The sequence below is a fragment of the Delphinapterus leucas genome, chromosome 12, assembly GCF_059928025.1.
Source record: "Delphinapterus leucas isolate spDelLeu-1000000601 "Yukka" chromosome 12, BTC_Dleu_Yukka2, whole genome shotgun sequence".
Lineage (NCBI taxonomy): Eukaryota > Metazoa > Chordata > Mammalia > Artiodactyla > Monodontidae > Delphinapterus > Delphinapterus leucas.
In genome coordinates this window covers 69,862,534-69,876,723 of record NC_143140.1, presented here as the reverse complement: position 1 = coordinate 69,876,723, position 14,190 = coordinate 69,862,534, and the positions used below count along the sequence as shown (strand labels likewise).

The window sequence follows — 14,190 nt, the reverse complement described above, 5'->3', positions numbered from 1 at the left end:
TAGTTGCGGCTTGCGGGCTCCTTAGTTGTGGCATATGAACTGTCAGTTGCGGCTTGTGGGCTCCTTAGTTGTGGCATATGAACTGTCAGTTACGGCATGCATGTGGGATCTAGTCCCCTGACCAGGGATCGAACCCGGGCCCCCTGCTCTGGGAGCACAGAGACTTAACCACTGCGCCACCAGGGAAGTCCCATTATCCTTTTAATGTTAGAAAAACACTCGCCTACTTCTGTCCTTTGCATTCTATCAGAATAATTTAAAGTCTATGACATAGAATGACTTCTGCAGTATTCCCCGTGGACTGTATAGTCTATACAGTGAATTCAAGAGTACCTGTTTTAAGTATTGAAGTAATATTTTGGCTTAGTTTGCCATTTTGCCACTAGTGACATTGCTGATGTTGTAGTCTTGGGTGTTCTGTTAGCATAACATTAATGAATGGATACGGTGATGTGCTGGGCTGTGAAGATGATGAAATCCATCTTGGCTCTCCCTCTCACGGAATGTCCCTTTGTAGCCAGAACACCTATACAATATGAGTTATTAACTAACCTTAACTTATATTTTTACATAACTTATGATAACTCCATTATACCCTTGATCACATTTCTTAGCTATTTTCAACATTCTCGACTAACATTATTTTTTCAGTATTCTAAATATTTGATTAAAATGAATTCCTTAATTTCATTACCACAAACTGAACTCAAACTTCAGCCCATCAATGACGTAGCAAAAATAATTCCTCCTCTTCCCATTCTTTATAGTATAAACAAGAAGGATTCCTTTGGAGATTTATATGCAGAATAATTATTTTCTGGTCTTTACCTTCATTTGAGATAGAATTAAAATTGTTTCAATACATGTGCCAATTATTCCTGAAGCCTTTGGGTACCTTGGCCCAAAACAAAATTAAAATGTTGGAAAGATCAGATGCTTTTAAAAAGTTTTTAACTTCACTTGGGGTGGCATCAGCATTTGGCAAACATTAACTATTAATGTGGTTCCATAAACCACAAATTTGAAGCTAATCCTTAGACTTCCTGGTGTTTGAAAAACTTCTTATTCTAAGCCCAAGTTAAGATTTACTTTTCTTTTTGATTTAAAAAACTAAGGTTTCTTTGAAGCATTATAGTTGTGGGAGGGATTCAGCCTCCTTCGGGTCATGGTCAGACCCCTCCTCCAACTGATCATATTGGACTCTGCTCTAGTAAGATCCTTGTGCTGGGGTCAGTGGTCTTGGGTTCTGGCTCGGACTTTGCCAGTAGCCAGTTTTATAACTTTGGACAAAATTCTTACTCCTGCTGGGTTAAGATGATATCATTCCTTACATGAGAGTCGAACAAGAAGATCTTAAATGTCCTTTCCTAGCTCACATTTTTTATAATTTTCAAGGTTAGTATAAACTGTACCAGGTCTTTTAAATATAGCTCAATACCACTTTCAGTGGACTTTTCTGTTTTTAAACAGAAAGAGAAACAACTTCTTTTGATTCAAGGCCATGTTTTTTGATTCAAGGCTGTCTTTTGAAATGGAAGGGTTATGAACCCATATCTTAAATAGTTTAATGTATTAATAAATTTATGTTGAATCACTGAACAATGAATTACAGTTAACTGCGAGAGTTCTAACACTTATCAGCTGTGGTCCCTGTTTTTGTTCCCCCAGCCTTTCATAGCTTCACTAAGAACAAGGGCATCTACACTGTTACCCAAGCCAGACACCTCAGAGCAACTTCTGCTCCAGCCTCACCCCCAGCATTTTCTCCAGTCCCTTCACCCCATTCCATCAGTCCCCCATCTCAGGTCCTCAGCATCTCTCATGCGGCCTGATATCTCTCCTGCCATCAATACACTGTCCCTGCCATCACTGGAGAGATCTCTCAGGCAGATTTAATCCGGTGACTCCCCTAATTAAAAAGTTTTGTTTTGTTTTTTTTCTTAATTTTTTAAATTGGAGTACAGTTAATTTACAATGTTGTGTTAGTTTCTGCTGTACAGTAAAGTGAGTCAGTTATACATACACATATAGCCACTCTTTTTTAGATTCTATTCCCATATGGATCATTACAGAGTACTGAATAGAGTTCCCCATGCTATTCAATAGACCCTTATTAGTTATCTATTCTATATATACTAGTGTGTATATGTCAATCCCAATCCCCCAATTTATCCCTCCTCCCCCCCCCGCCCCGTTCCCCCCGGTAACCATACGTTTGTTTTCTACATCTGTGACTCTATTTCTGTTTTGTAAATCAGTTCATTTGTACCATTTTTTTAGATTCCACATACAAGCGATATTATATGATATTTGTCTTTCTCTCTCTGACTTACTTCACTCAGTATGATGATCTCTAGGTCCATCCATGTCGCTGCAAATGGTATTAAAAAAATTTAAAAATTAAAATGAAAAAGCTTTGATGCTACTCTTTGTAGAAGATTTCCACACCATAGAACATTCTTACCTCCCTGGCTCTAACTTAGCTTTCCTTCGCACTCTGCGGTCCAGCAATGCCGAACTCCCTTCCATTATTCAGACAGCCAGGCTGTTCCTGCCTCTGGGCTTGACATGCAGGTGTCCAACTCCACATGCTTTTTCTGCTTTGTCCTACTTGGTGACTGCTTCCTAATTTTTTGAGGTCCAGCTCAAGGGTCATTTTTACTTTTGAACCATTTTCAACACCCCTTCTCACTTTTCTCTGCTCTTACAACATTTTTGCCCATTCCTCTGCCCTAGCTCTTCTCATTGCCTTGTAATTCAGTAGCCTGCACCAGACTGTTTACATCCCAAGGCTGGACTGTGGCTCTCTTTCCCTTTTCACCACAGTCTTGCATGGTGTCAGGCATCCAAGCAGAAGTTCATTCAGAAGGCTTAGAAGGGTTTGAAGCTGGGGAGTGACAAAACCAGAGCTGTTTAAACCATATCTCAAACTGGGGGGAGGGGGATGTGGATTGCAGGGGGGCAGAGTAAATGCTGGGAAATGAGCTTGAAGATTGTTTAATCAATGTTAAGTCCATAATCAAGCTGAATACCATAATCAGGCCACTCAACCTATTCTCTTCATCTCTCTCTCTCTCTCTCTCACTCTCTCTCTTTTAGTTCCTTGAAAAAGCCATAAATTACTGAGGTACTTTGGTGTTCAATACAGAATATGTTGTCTTCCTCTTCATGCCTCTCCCAAACATACATATATTCTCCCTCCCTTTTCCCCTCCTCGTCCTTTTTCTTTAATGCATTTGTAATATTTACCTCACTGTTTTATCAAAATGGGCATATGATTGACACAAGCCTCAGGTAATCATAGCAGCTGGCCCTGTGAACCTGTTTATATGTAGTTTCCAGGGTGCATAGAGAGGAAGTTGCCCCCTTGTGGGATGGGTTAGGGACAAGCAAGATAAAAGGAATGTTTTCCTTTCACTCAAACATCTGCCAGATGATGAAATACCTTACCGTTTCTTCTTCTGTTGATTTGTCTCATAGACAGACATTAACAGTGAATGATGGTTTAGAATTCATTTAAATCGATTCAGAGTCATCCAGTAGCACACTGGTTTGTTTTTCTTTGGCATCCTATTTCTGTTTTTGTACAGATCTCAAGTTGAACATCCACAGTTACTGCACTGCCTGAGAAAAGCTATCACTTCTGGTGTTATATGATAAGCATATCAGTTTGTTACTCATTCATTTACTCTGTTGTGAGAAAAAAAACTTTTTCCTCTACCACCTCAGGTTCAGTAATTGGGAGCCTGCAGATTAACTGACGAAAGACAGATTACAGAAGAAAAGACAAAGTTTATTTCTGTATGAGGGAACACGCGAAGAAGTGATTCCTGAACAACTAGAGTTAAGAGTTTATTTGTCTTAATAAGGAAAGTTCTTAATAGGACTTCAAGGGAAAGCAACATGGTGGGAAACTAATGAGAAACAAGTGGAAGGTACTGAAAGTTTTGAAAAGGTTTGGTTTAGTAATTTCTTATCCAGGTATAAGTGGTCCTAAACCTCCTGGAGAGGGGATTATGGCAGCTGTATTTTCGAGAGACTTTGCTTAAGTCAGCAAAAAAAGTTTAGATAAGACTTTTTCTGCAGCTGCTATATTTATTCAGATGTTTTCAGCTTAAAATAATCTTGTTACCACATTAGTGGGTCCAAGTGGATTCTATCAGTTCACTCAACAAATGTTTATTGGACGCCTGTGGAAGGCACTGTCTAGGTGCTGGGGATCCAGCAGAGAACAAAATACAGAAAATCCCTGTCTTCACTGAGCTTACAGTATAGTGGGAGACTGATAATAAATCAGTGAAATACATGCTCTATTTGATAATGATCAGTATAAAGGAGAAAAATTAAGCAGGGAAGGATTTAGGAAGTTACAGTGAAACAGGGTGTATAATTTTAGACAAGGAAGCCAGGGAAGGCTCCTTGAGAAGGGAAGGTCTGAGTAAAGATCTGAGGGAGGAGAGAGCTATGACATTAGATATTTGTACCTGCGGCGTTTTTCCTATTCTATTAATGCTATTAGTAGCATTAATGTTTTCATGAATTATGAAATGAATTCATGTAGTTATTAATGTTTTCAGCATTTACATATTACTAAGGCGATATAGACTGAAAATTAGCAAAGCTATCATTGGGCTTTTTGAGGTGACTACTCAGCTAAGGTAATTAAGTGCCGGGGGAAGTACATGGCTTTTTAGAAGGTGGCTGTTTTACTGTGGATCCCTGGACGGTGCAAGGACTAAGTGAGTCATCGCTTCGTTGTTTGGCCTTGTCAGGACTGTCTTCCTACGCTCATTCTCCTCCCAGTGCCAGTTTAGGCAGTTGTGGGCAGGCAACAAGAGAGGGCTGATTCTAGAAGCATCCTCATCACTGCCTCAGAATGCAGTGGTCTCCCTCAGCAACAGCCTGAGTTGCTAGCCCTTTGTCGTAGAAATAGAATGCGAGCTATATAAGCAGTGTAATTTTATTTTTATTTCTTTAAATACTGAATTCGCCTTGTCCCCACCTTCCTTTTTCTACCTACTTGTCATTTGACAGACCCTGCCTTCCCTTGGCTTTTGGCCAATGCTCTGTTCTACTTTTTCTGGCCATCACATAGATAATTCTCTCTTCTTGTAGATCAGGGCAGTTTTCTCAAGCCTGCTTTTTCAATTTATATCTCTATATTGTGAGAATAGGGAAAAGGGGTTAAAAAAGATGGAGAAACCAAGGGGCAACTACCCATTGGAACGGTTTTCAGTTTTATTGAAAGCCCTTCTGATTTTTACCATGACCACGTCATTTAACAGGAGTCAACTTCTATACTTAATATTGTTTTTTTAAAAAGGAATAGTCTGTTGATGCTTTACATTCCTTAGGGAAACTAAAACTTGAGCAGTTTCATCAAGGCTTATATATTCTTCTCTATGTTAAGTAAGTATCCCTGTGGCAAAGCTCCTTTCAATCAAAAATAAATGGATAGCAACATTAAATGTTTTGGCACCTGGTTTTTAAAAAGGGTCTCATTAATTTTTTTTATAGCCTGATTGATTAATTAAGCCAATAATCACTGAGCCTCTACTACAAGCCAGATATGGCTAAGACTAGGGACAGAGAAATTAAAATCCTGTTCTCAAAGAGCTCAGAGTACAGACTGGAATGCAGATTTTGGTAAGAGAAGAGTGAAAAAGGTGTGAGCGAGTGAGGGCAGAAGGCCTTGGAAGCATATCAGACCAGAATCTAACCCAGCTTTTGAGGGTCAGGTGGACAGTTCAAGAAAGCTTCCTTGTTTTGAAGGCAGAATTACCTAGGTAGAAAACGCATATGTGTAAAGGCACAAAGATCTGTGGAACCTCCCTGGGAATTCTGGGGGGACACTGATGAGATAGAAGGTTAGACACAGAGGCAGAAATAAGGTCCTGAAGGGCATTGATGCCAGGCTAAGGAGTTTGGATTTGATCCAGAAAGCAGAGAGATAAAGCAGAGGCAGTGGTATGAACATGGAAAGCTCACTTTGGAACTTTGAACTTTGGAAAGTTCACTGTCCACTTAATGGAGAATGAATTAGGGAACAGGGCAACAAGAGAGGAGAAGACAGGGAGGCCAATTAAGAGTCTGTAGAATTAGTACAGAAGCAAGGAAGGCCTGAAATGAGGCAAGAGCAGTGAGGATTAACCTGGTGGCATTTGGCAATCAGTTTGATGTGGGGAGTAAGGGAAAGGGAAGAATGGAGTCTAAGATGGCCAAGAGATGTCTACTGTATGCTTGAATAAGTGAATGGGTATTCATTGGATATTGACAATGTGCTGGAACATCTTTACAGTACTGGTGTTTGGAACCAGAACTAAGAACTAAGATGCAGCTCTCATGCTGTAAAAGGATTTTCCTTCACCATTGGCAGTAGAAGGAACAGAAAACTTGGAACCTGATGAGCTGGTTTAAACCACTGCTCTGACATACTTTCAGTGGAAGACACTTTTGATCATTTGTAAATTGGAGCTAATCATAGACCTTCCCTACTATGACAAAGGCTTATTATGACCATCAAATGAGGTATGTTATTGAAAGCTGTTTTTTTTTCTTTTAATTATAGTGCATTATAATAATGTAAGGTGGTGGTAGTACTAGGTTCAGTGTACAGGTTTCCGTCCCTTTGATAGACACGCTGGTGAAGATGAGCTACTTTGGTGATGGTCCCTGTCCTGCCTCCTGCCAGCCTGGGTCCTGGCTGGTAGAGTTCCAGCATGCATGGTACAGCATGGCGGAAGTCCGGGCCGCAGGAGTTGGGTGTAGAGACTTGGACTCCTTCAAGTGGAATTTTTGGACTATGTTTACTGCCTCTTTGCTGGAGTTTTATCTTAGTGTGGGGAAATTGCTAAATGATCCCTGTTTCCTATTCTCTCATCCTGTAAACATATCTAGTTTTCTCCTCTGGTCTAAGACAACCTTCAACCATATATTAGGTAGCTAGGAGTATTCTCTGTTGTACATTGGGTACAGTGTTGCCACTGGGCAAGTAGACACCTGTCTTCCAAAGCTTGGCCTCTTTCCTCTGCCAAAGAAGGGTCTACAACAGGGAGACCAGTGCTCACCCCGTCCTAGCATGTGGGCATAGCTTTCCCCAAAAGCATACAGCCTGATTGCCTTCTGTCAAGGCCTGGAAACCTATTGGAAACAAATAAACAAGCTGGTAACAGTATGCCCCCATATTCCTCATCCCCTGTGACAGTGGTCTCTCAAGTTGAGAGTGTATACCTCAGAGAGTTCACCGAGTAATCTGATTACCTACTTTGTAGGTAATTTGTCCTTGTTATCTCTGCTTTCTTTTATGATCTTCTCTTTGCCTTTCATATTTTGTAGTTTCCCTATATCATATCTGAGTGTGAATTTATTTTTATTTCTCCTACTTAGGGCTCAACTTCTGGAGGTTAGGTTTGAGTCTGTCTCAAATCTGTCTGGCCTTTTTAGAGTGTCTTATCCTTTTCTCATGTTTTGGATTTCTTATTTTATATCTTTATGTTAAATGTACTTATTTTAGAGTTTCAATTTCTTTTATTTTGTGAAATTTTAGGGATTGATATTTATCAAATCAGCCAACACTCACTGATGGTGAATTGTTTCATTATATATTTTAAAATTTTGGATTGTGAGCTCAATTTCAGTGGTGCATTATCAGTGAGAATCCTGCATAGCCTGTATTAAGGGAGTCTTCCTTGTAAATGTTTTGCTTTGTTTCTGTTGTCACTCCAGGGATTTCCCAGGCTCAAGACCAATTACGGGTATTAATTATAAGTGTAAATGTGAACTTCAGACAGCATGAGGATCGGCCAATGGTTGGAAGTATTCAGAGGAGACTTGTTTTTGTCAACTCAGAGCTTAGTCTAAGACAGATAAGCTTTCTTTTTGTTTCTCAGTGCAGTGGGCTGACTTTTTTCTAATCTACCATCTCACCATGTTATAGTCCTCAAGGACCCTGGTTTTAGCTCTTCACCTTGCATAGGCACAAGGCTTCATTTCCTGTCCCCAATGACCATTAAGACCAAAGTCTCAGATAAGGAACTGGTGAATTGGAGCCCAAAGACCAAATCCAGCCCACCACTTCCCTTGGTAAATAAAGTCTTATTGGAATAAAACCATGCCCATTTGAATGGGCTATTTACAGTGGCAGAGTTGAGTCAATGCCACAGAGATCGTTTGGCTCACAAATCTGAAAATATTCAATATCTGGCCATTTACAGAAAGTGTTTGCCAACCTCTGCCCTAGATTAATAAGTCTGAAAGCCCTGCCCTCATCCCCACCGCTTGGGCTGCAGGGACATCATTTCTTGTGATTATCCCTTTAGTGTTCCTTTTCCTCTTAATCTCTAGCTCCTTGAAGTCTTTATAAGCCTGGCTAGGCAATAAAAGTATTTTATTTTATCTAGGTATTTTGGACAGGAACATTTTCTTTTTTTTTTTTTTAAGTGATAATGTTTTTTAAATTTTATTTATTTATTTATTTATTGACTGCATTGGGTCTTCATTGCTGCGCACAGGCTTTCTCTAGTTGCGGTGAGTGGGGGCTACTCTTTGTTATGGTGTGGAGCACAGGCTCTAGGTGCATGGGCTTCAGTCGTTGTGGCATACGGGCTCTGTAGTTGTGGCTCGTGGGCTCTAGAGCACAGGCTCAGTAGTTGTGGTGCACAGACTTAGTTGCTCCACGGCATGTGGGATCTTCCCGGACCAGGGATCGAACCCGTGTCCCCTGCATTGGCAGGTGGATTCTTAACCACTGTGCCACCAGGGGAGCCCAACATTTTCACATACCTAGCCTACTGTACTGCCAAAACCAGAAACTTATTCTACTGTCTTTGGATAGTAATATATTCTTCTTTTTTGTATTTTCTTGACTGACCACTTAACTTGATCATTTAAAATTTTTCTTTCTTTTCTAATGCAATTTTTTTTAACATCTTTATTGGAGTATAATTGCTTTACAATGGTGTGTTAGTTTCTGCTTTATAACAAAGTGAATCAGCTATACGTATACATATATCCCCATATCTCCTCCCTCTTGCGTCTCCCTCCCACCCTCCCTATCCCACCCCTCTACGTGGACACAAAGCACCAAGCTGATCTCCCTGTGCTATGCAGCTGCTTCCCGCTAGCTGTCTATTTTAGATTTGGTAGTGTATATATGTCCATGCCACTCTCTCACTTTGTCCCAGCTTACCCTTCCCCCTCCCCATGTCCTCAAGTACATTCCCTATGTCTACGTCTTTATTCCTGTCCTGCCCCTAGGTTCTTCATTACCATTTTTTTTTTAGATTCCATATATATGTGTTAGCATACGGTATTTGTTTTTCTCTTTCTGACTTACTTCACTCTGTTTGACAGTCTCTAGGTCCATCCACCTCACTACAAATAACTCAATTTTGTTTCCTTTTATGGCTGAGTAATATTCCATTGTATATATGTGCCATATCTTCTTTATCCATTCATCTGTCGATGGACACTTAGGTTGCTTCCATGTCCTGGCTATTGTAAATAGGGCTGCAATGAACATTGTGGTACATGACTGTTTTTGAATTATGGTTTTCTCAGCGTATATGCCCAGTAGTGGGATTGCTGGGTTGTATGGTAGTTCTATTTTTAGGTTTTTATGGAAGCTCCGTACTGTTCTCCATAGTGTCTATATCTAATGCAATTCTTTAAAGCCATGAAATTTTTCATCTCCTTGTCATTCTTTTCAACTATTTTGTAATTCCCATGATCATTTACTTTTTAATCCCTTGATAATTTTAAACTGTAATAGTCAGTTTTCAAACATAGTTTTTGGCTATCTTATTTTTAATATCTTATAGTCAAAGATCATGGTTTTTATGATAGCTATTCTTTGAAATTTGTCTAAATTTTCTTTGTGGCTTAATATGTGACTAATTATTTTATGTCTTTCATATATGCACAAAAGGAATTTATATCTGGATACAGGGTTCTCTCTGTATTTGTTATACCAAACTTGTTATTTGTGCCATTAGGGTCTCTATTTTGAATTTGTCTGCTAGATATATTGGTTTCTAAAAGAGTTCTATTAAAACCTATTGTGATTTATATTTGTCTATTTTTCTCTGTAAGTTTGTCAGCTCTGTATATTTTAAGGCTATGTTGTTAGTGACTATCAGATCATTACCCTCTTTTGGATGATTTTTTTGTTTTAAAGTTAACTTTGCAGGTTTATGAATGTTAGAAATTAGGTTTTTTTTAATGGCTAACTCAAACCCTTCGGTGAGTTGAACCTAGCTATATGCTGCCAGTTTTATACTCTAGCAAAATGTAGACAAAAGAAGGAGCTTGTGCTTATGGTCTCCCCTGCTGGTTTGTAGTTTTACATTGGGTTTCTACAGACACTTGGCTTGATCATTTGATGACCCTGAATCCTGTAGTTTAAGTTCACAACAAAAGATGTGCCTTTCTGGGTGACACCTCCAGGTCTGAGAAGGTCCCTCCCTACCAAATGTCACTATACCCCTTTCATTTGATCCATTTTCCGCATTCAACTGACACGCTTGACGCTTTGGGGTTTAGGGCTGTAAATATTTCCTTCTTCCATCAAAAATGAAATTTTTCCTTCATTTTTATTTTTAAAATGTTTTTTAATCTTGGGGAATTGGGAATCGGGGCTGAAGTACAAATAATCCTTACTTTATTATTGTCAACCAGTAGGACCTCAAAATTTTCCTCTTAAGCAAAGCCTTTCGGTGGTTTTATTCCCCTGGCAGAGTGTGAAATACTTTCATAGTACCAAAAGCTGAAAAACAAAAGAAAGGTTAATGAGATGTGATAGCTATTGATAGACATTGATGCTAATCATACTCATCTCCAGAATCAATGAAAACCAGGATTCAGTGGGTAGAAAAACTCCAAGTGGGCTTTTGGAGAAGCACCTTTACAGATTTAAATACAGTCTCCCCTCTATTCATAACAGCTGTGAAAATATGAACACACTATGCTCTATGTTGAGTCTGTTTTTTGGTTCTTGAAGCTGCTGCTTTGAACTTTGTCTTTTTCTTTCCCTTGTGAAAGCCATTTGATAAAATAAGGAAAAATGCTCTTGGAAAAAGTTGATGTTTAAAATGTGGACTGCAACTAATTTTCAATCTTCTCTCCCCCTTTTTCCTTTTGTAGTATGACTATGAATATGACGAAAATGGTGACAGAGTCGTTTTAGGAAAAGGCACTTATGGGATAGTTTATGCAGGTCGAGATATGAGCAACCAAGTCAGAATCGCCATTAAGGAAATCCCAGAGAGAGATAGCAGGTACAGTAATTGTGACTAATGAAAGCTGTTTTCTAAGGTATTTTGGTTGTTAATAGCATTTTAAAACATATTTTGGTAATATTCCAATTAATGAAACTCTGTCTGAAAACTCCACGGCTTTAGTTAGCTCCCTCTGAGGTTTAGCGGCCGCATCATTCAGTGATTCAAGCACAACGCTTTAGTGGGGAAAGATGGCATCTCCGAGGTAACAAGGACAGGACTTTCAAAGAGAAGAAAAGAGAATAGTCCTGCGTGTGTTGGGCTCAGGTTATGTTGGATCATGGTTGGTTTATTATCTAGATAGATGGGGAATAAGCACCAGCAGAAATGGTTTGAACCAGGGGTTCCAATTTCCGGTCAGACATGTAATGACGTTGGAAGTCAGCACTCCGTCCTAAACAGCAAGTGGAGAGCTGAACAAACTGAGAAATCAACAACTCTTACTTTTTCCGAGCCGTTGGAAAAGCGACGTCACAGGACAAACCACCGCCCCCCACATTGGAGACACAGTTGTAGGGCAGAAGCCCTATCAGATCCTCACAAAGAATGTCGGAGAAAGTCCCCTTCCCCAGGCTTCCTGCAGAGGTAGAGGGGAAATAACCATTTGGAAATACACCTGTTCTTAACAAGCCTGCCCTCAAGAGAAACTATTCTACCAGAGCCTAAACTCTGTGTCATCAGAGCCTAACAAACCTAGAGGAAGAGACATGCCCAACCCCAGGCCCCTCTAGCCATCCTATTCCACCGAAGCGGGGACTGAGAAACATTTGTGAAGTTCACAGCTCAGCAGTGCAGGCTCTCTAAAAGACAAGAGACTAATTCACAAAACCACAAAACAATGCTTCCCCTCACCCCACACCTCAACACCATACCACTAAAGGTCTATTTAGCAGAGTTCTTTTTACCTAATACATCATGTCCAGATTTCCACAGCTTTTTTTGTTTGTTTGTTTTGGGTTTTTTTACAAAGCATACTGAAAGGCAGCAAATACAGTTTGAAGACACAGAGCAAGCATTAGAACCAGACTCAGATATGACAGGGATGTTGGAATTATCAGACTGGCAAATTTAAAACAACTGTGATTAATACGCTAAGGGCTCTACTGGAAAAAGTAGAAAACATTCAAGAACAGATGTCAGTGTAAATGGAGAGATGGAAATGCTAAGAAAGAATGGAAAAGAAATGCTAGAGGTGAAAAACACTGTAACAGAAATGAGTTTGAGGATATGTCGATAGAAACATTCGAAACTGATAAGCAAAGAGAAAAAAGACTGAAAAAATTGAACAGAACATCCAAAAACTGTGAGTTGACTAAAAGGTGTGACATACCTAAAGGGAATACCAGAAAGAAAAGAGAAGGAGAAGAAATATTTGAGGAAATGGTTTGAACCACACATAATGGGGCCTTGAGGAAAATGGAATGGTTTTTAGGAACAAGAAAGTTGTGCGAGGAGCAGGACAGCTGTGGTGGCAGGGTTATCTGTTGCTCCGTGCTCCAGTGCTCTTTCCTACCATTTGTTTCTCCAAACAACAATTCTCTCTTCTCTCAATCTCATGATTTCTGCTGCCTCATAGCTTTTCTTACGGCTTCTCTTTGTAAGGTAGCTGCTCCTACAATCAATTATTTACATTTTCTACATGTTGTGGATTCAGACTCTGAAAGAGAGAGAATTGGATTGAGTCTCTTGTTGCAACATTTCTTATTCGGCCAAACTTCAATGCTGGGCTACATCATGGATTTATTTTGGCTGCCCCTCAAGTTCATGGTATTTGGCCACTGTGGTACAGTCACATGATCGGCTTTTTTCAGAAAGGACACTCCTGTGTTTACCCAACCTCTCCACTTGTAAATCTAAAAGGCACCTCAAGGTTAACATGGCCCAAGCTGAACCATGGATTTTTTACCCTCAAATGTACTTGACCTGCAGGATTCCCTATCTCAGTTAATCTCACCCCACCCATCCAGGTGTTGAGGCTACTAGAATTCATTTGGATTCCTCTCTGTCTCAGTTTACCTTACTCCATCATAAGTTCTACTGTTGCCTCAACCTCTAATGTTTTCTGAATTTTTCCACTCTTTCCCATCACCAGTCTAAGCCTTCGGGTTTCCCACGCAGACTCCTTACTGCAACTGATTCATAACTAATCTCTGCATTTGAGGTAGGAGATAGATGGGCCCCTGGGCTGGACAGCTGGTGTTTGTCAAGTGGAGTAAAATTGAAGCCTTGTTTTCCCTAGACACTCCAAGGACAAAATTAGTGGCCGGAGCTGAACTCTGCTGAGGTAAAGAGATAAGATGACCACTCCTAAGGTCAAGGAAAACTTCCCTGTCTGCACATGCACAGGAAGCCTCCTTGGGGATCAAAAAGGGAGGGGGCACCACCCCATAATAAGTGTGGACATGCACCCACAGGCCTCTGCAGTGGAATCCATCTTAGCAAAAAATTGTGCACGCATGTTGGGAAACAGGTCAGGTGTGAAAAAAGAAAGAAGGTAATTGGCCAAAGGTAAACAAAGACCCGGAAGGACTGTCCTATATGAGTGATTTAAATCACCTCTTTACTGCACTCCTCCTCTTTAGAGAGGACGCCTGTACCCTTTCTCTCTGGGTGTGTATTTCTGCCGTGCTTCTGACTTAAATAAATAAATGGTTCTTAGTGTGCTCTCCCACTTGTTGTGCTGTGTCTCTAATAATAAACTTTGTGTCTGTTTTACAGTTTTTGCCTCCTTGAAACATTCTTGCTTTCAAACGGGGACAAGAACCAGGGGAACTTTGCTTCTAGCCTCTAGCCCCTGGTGGACTAGCAGCTAGGATTCCTGGTTTTCATCCAGGCTACCCAGGTTCGACTTCTGTGTAGAGAACTAAGATCTCTTCAAGCCCGCTCACTGCTGGCTCTCCAAGATCACTTCACTGTT

At 40.2% G+C, this 14,190-nt stretch overlaps 1 protein-coding gene across 13 annotated transcripts in view; it reads left to right on the top strand.

Annotated features, from left to right (window-relative positions):
- MAP3K5 (mitogen-activated protein kinase kinase kinase 5) overlaps nt 1-14,190 on the top strand; it is a 210,737-nt gene that overhangs the window by 150,329 nt on the left and 46,218 nt on the right. For all 13 annotated transcript variants that reach the window (XM_089921634.1, XM_022557515.3, XM_089921638.1 and 10 more), the window contains one exon: nt 11,140-11,273. In XM_089921634.1, the coding sequence (XP_089777760.1) occupies nt 11,140-11,273 (134 nt within the window). The remainder of the gene's footprint in view (nt 1-11,139; nt 11,274-14,190) is intronic.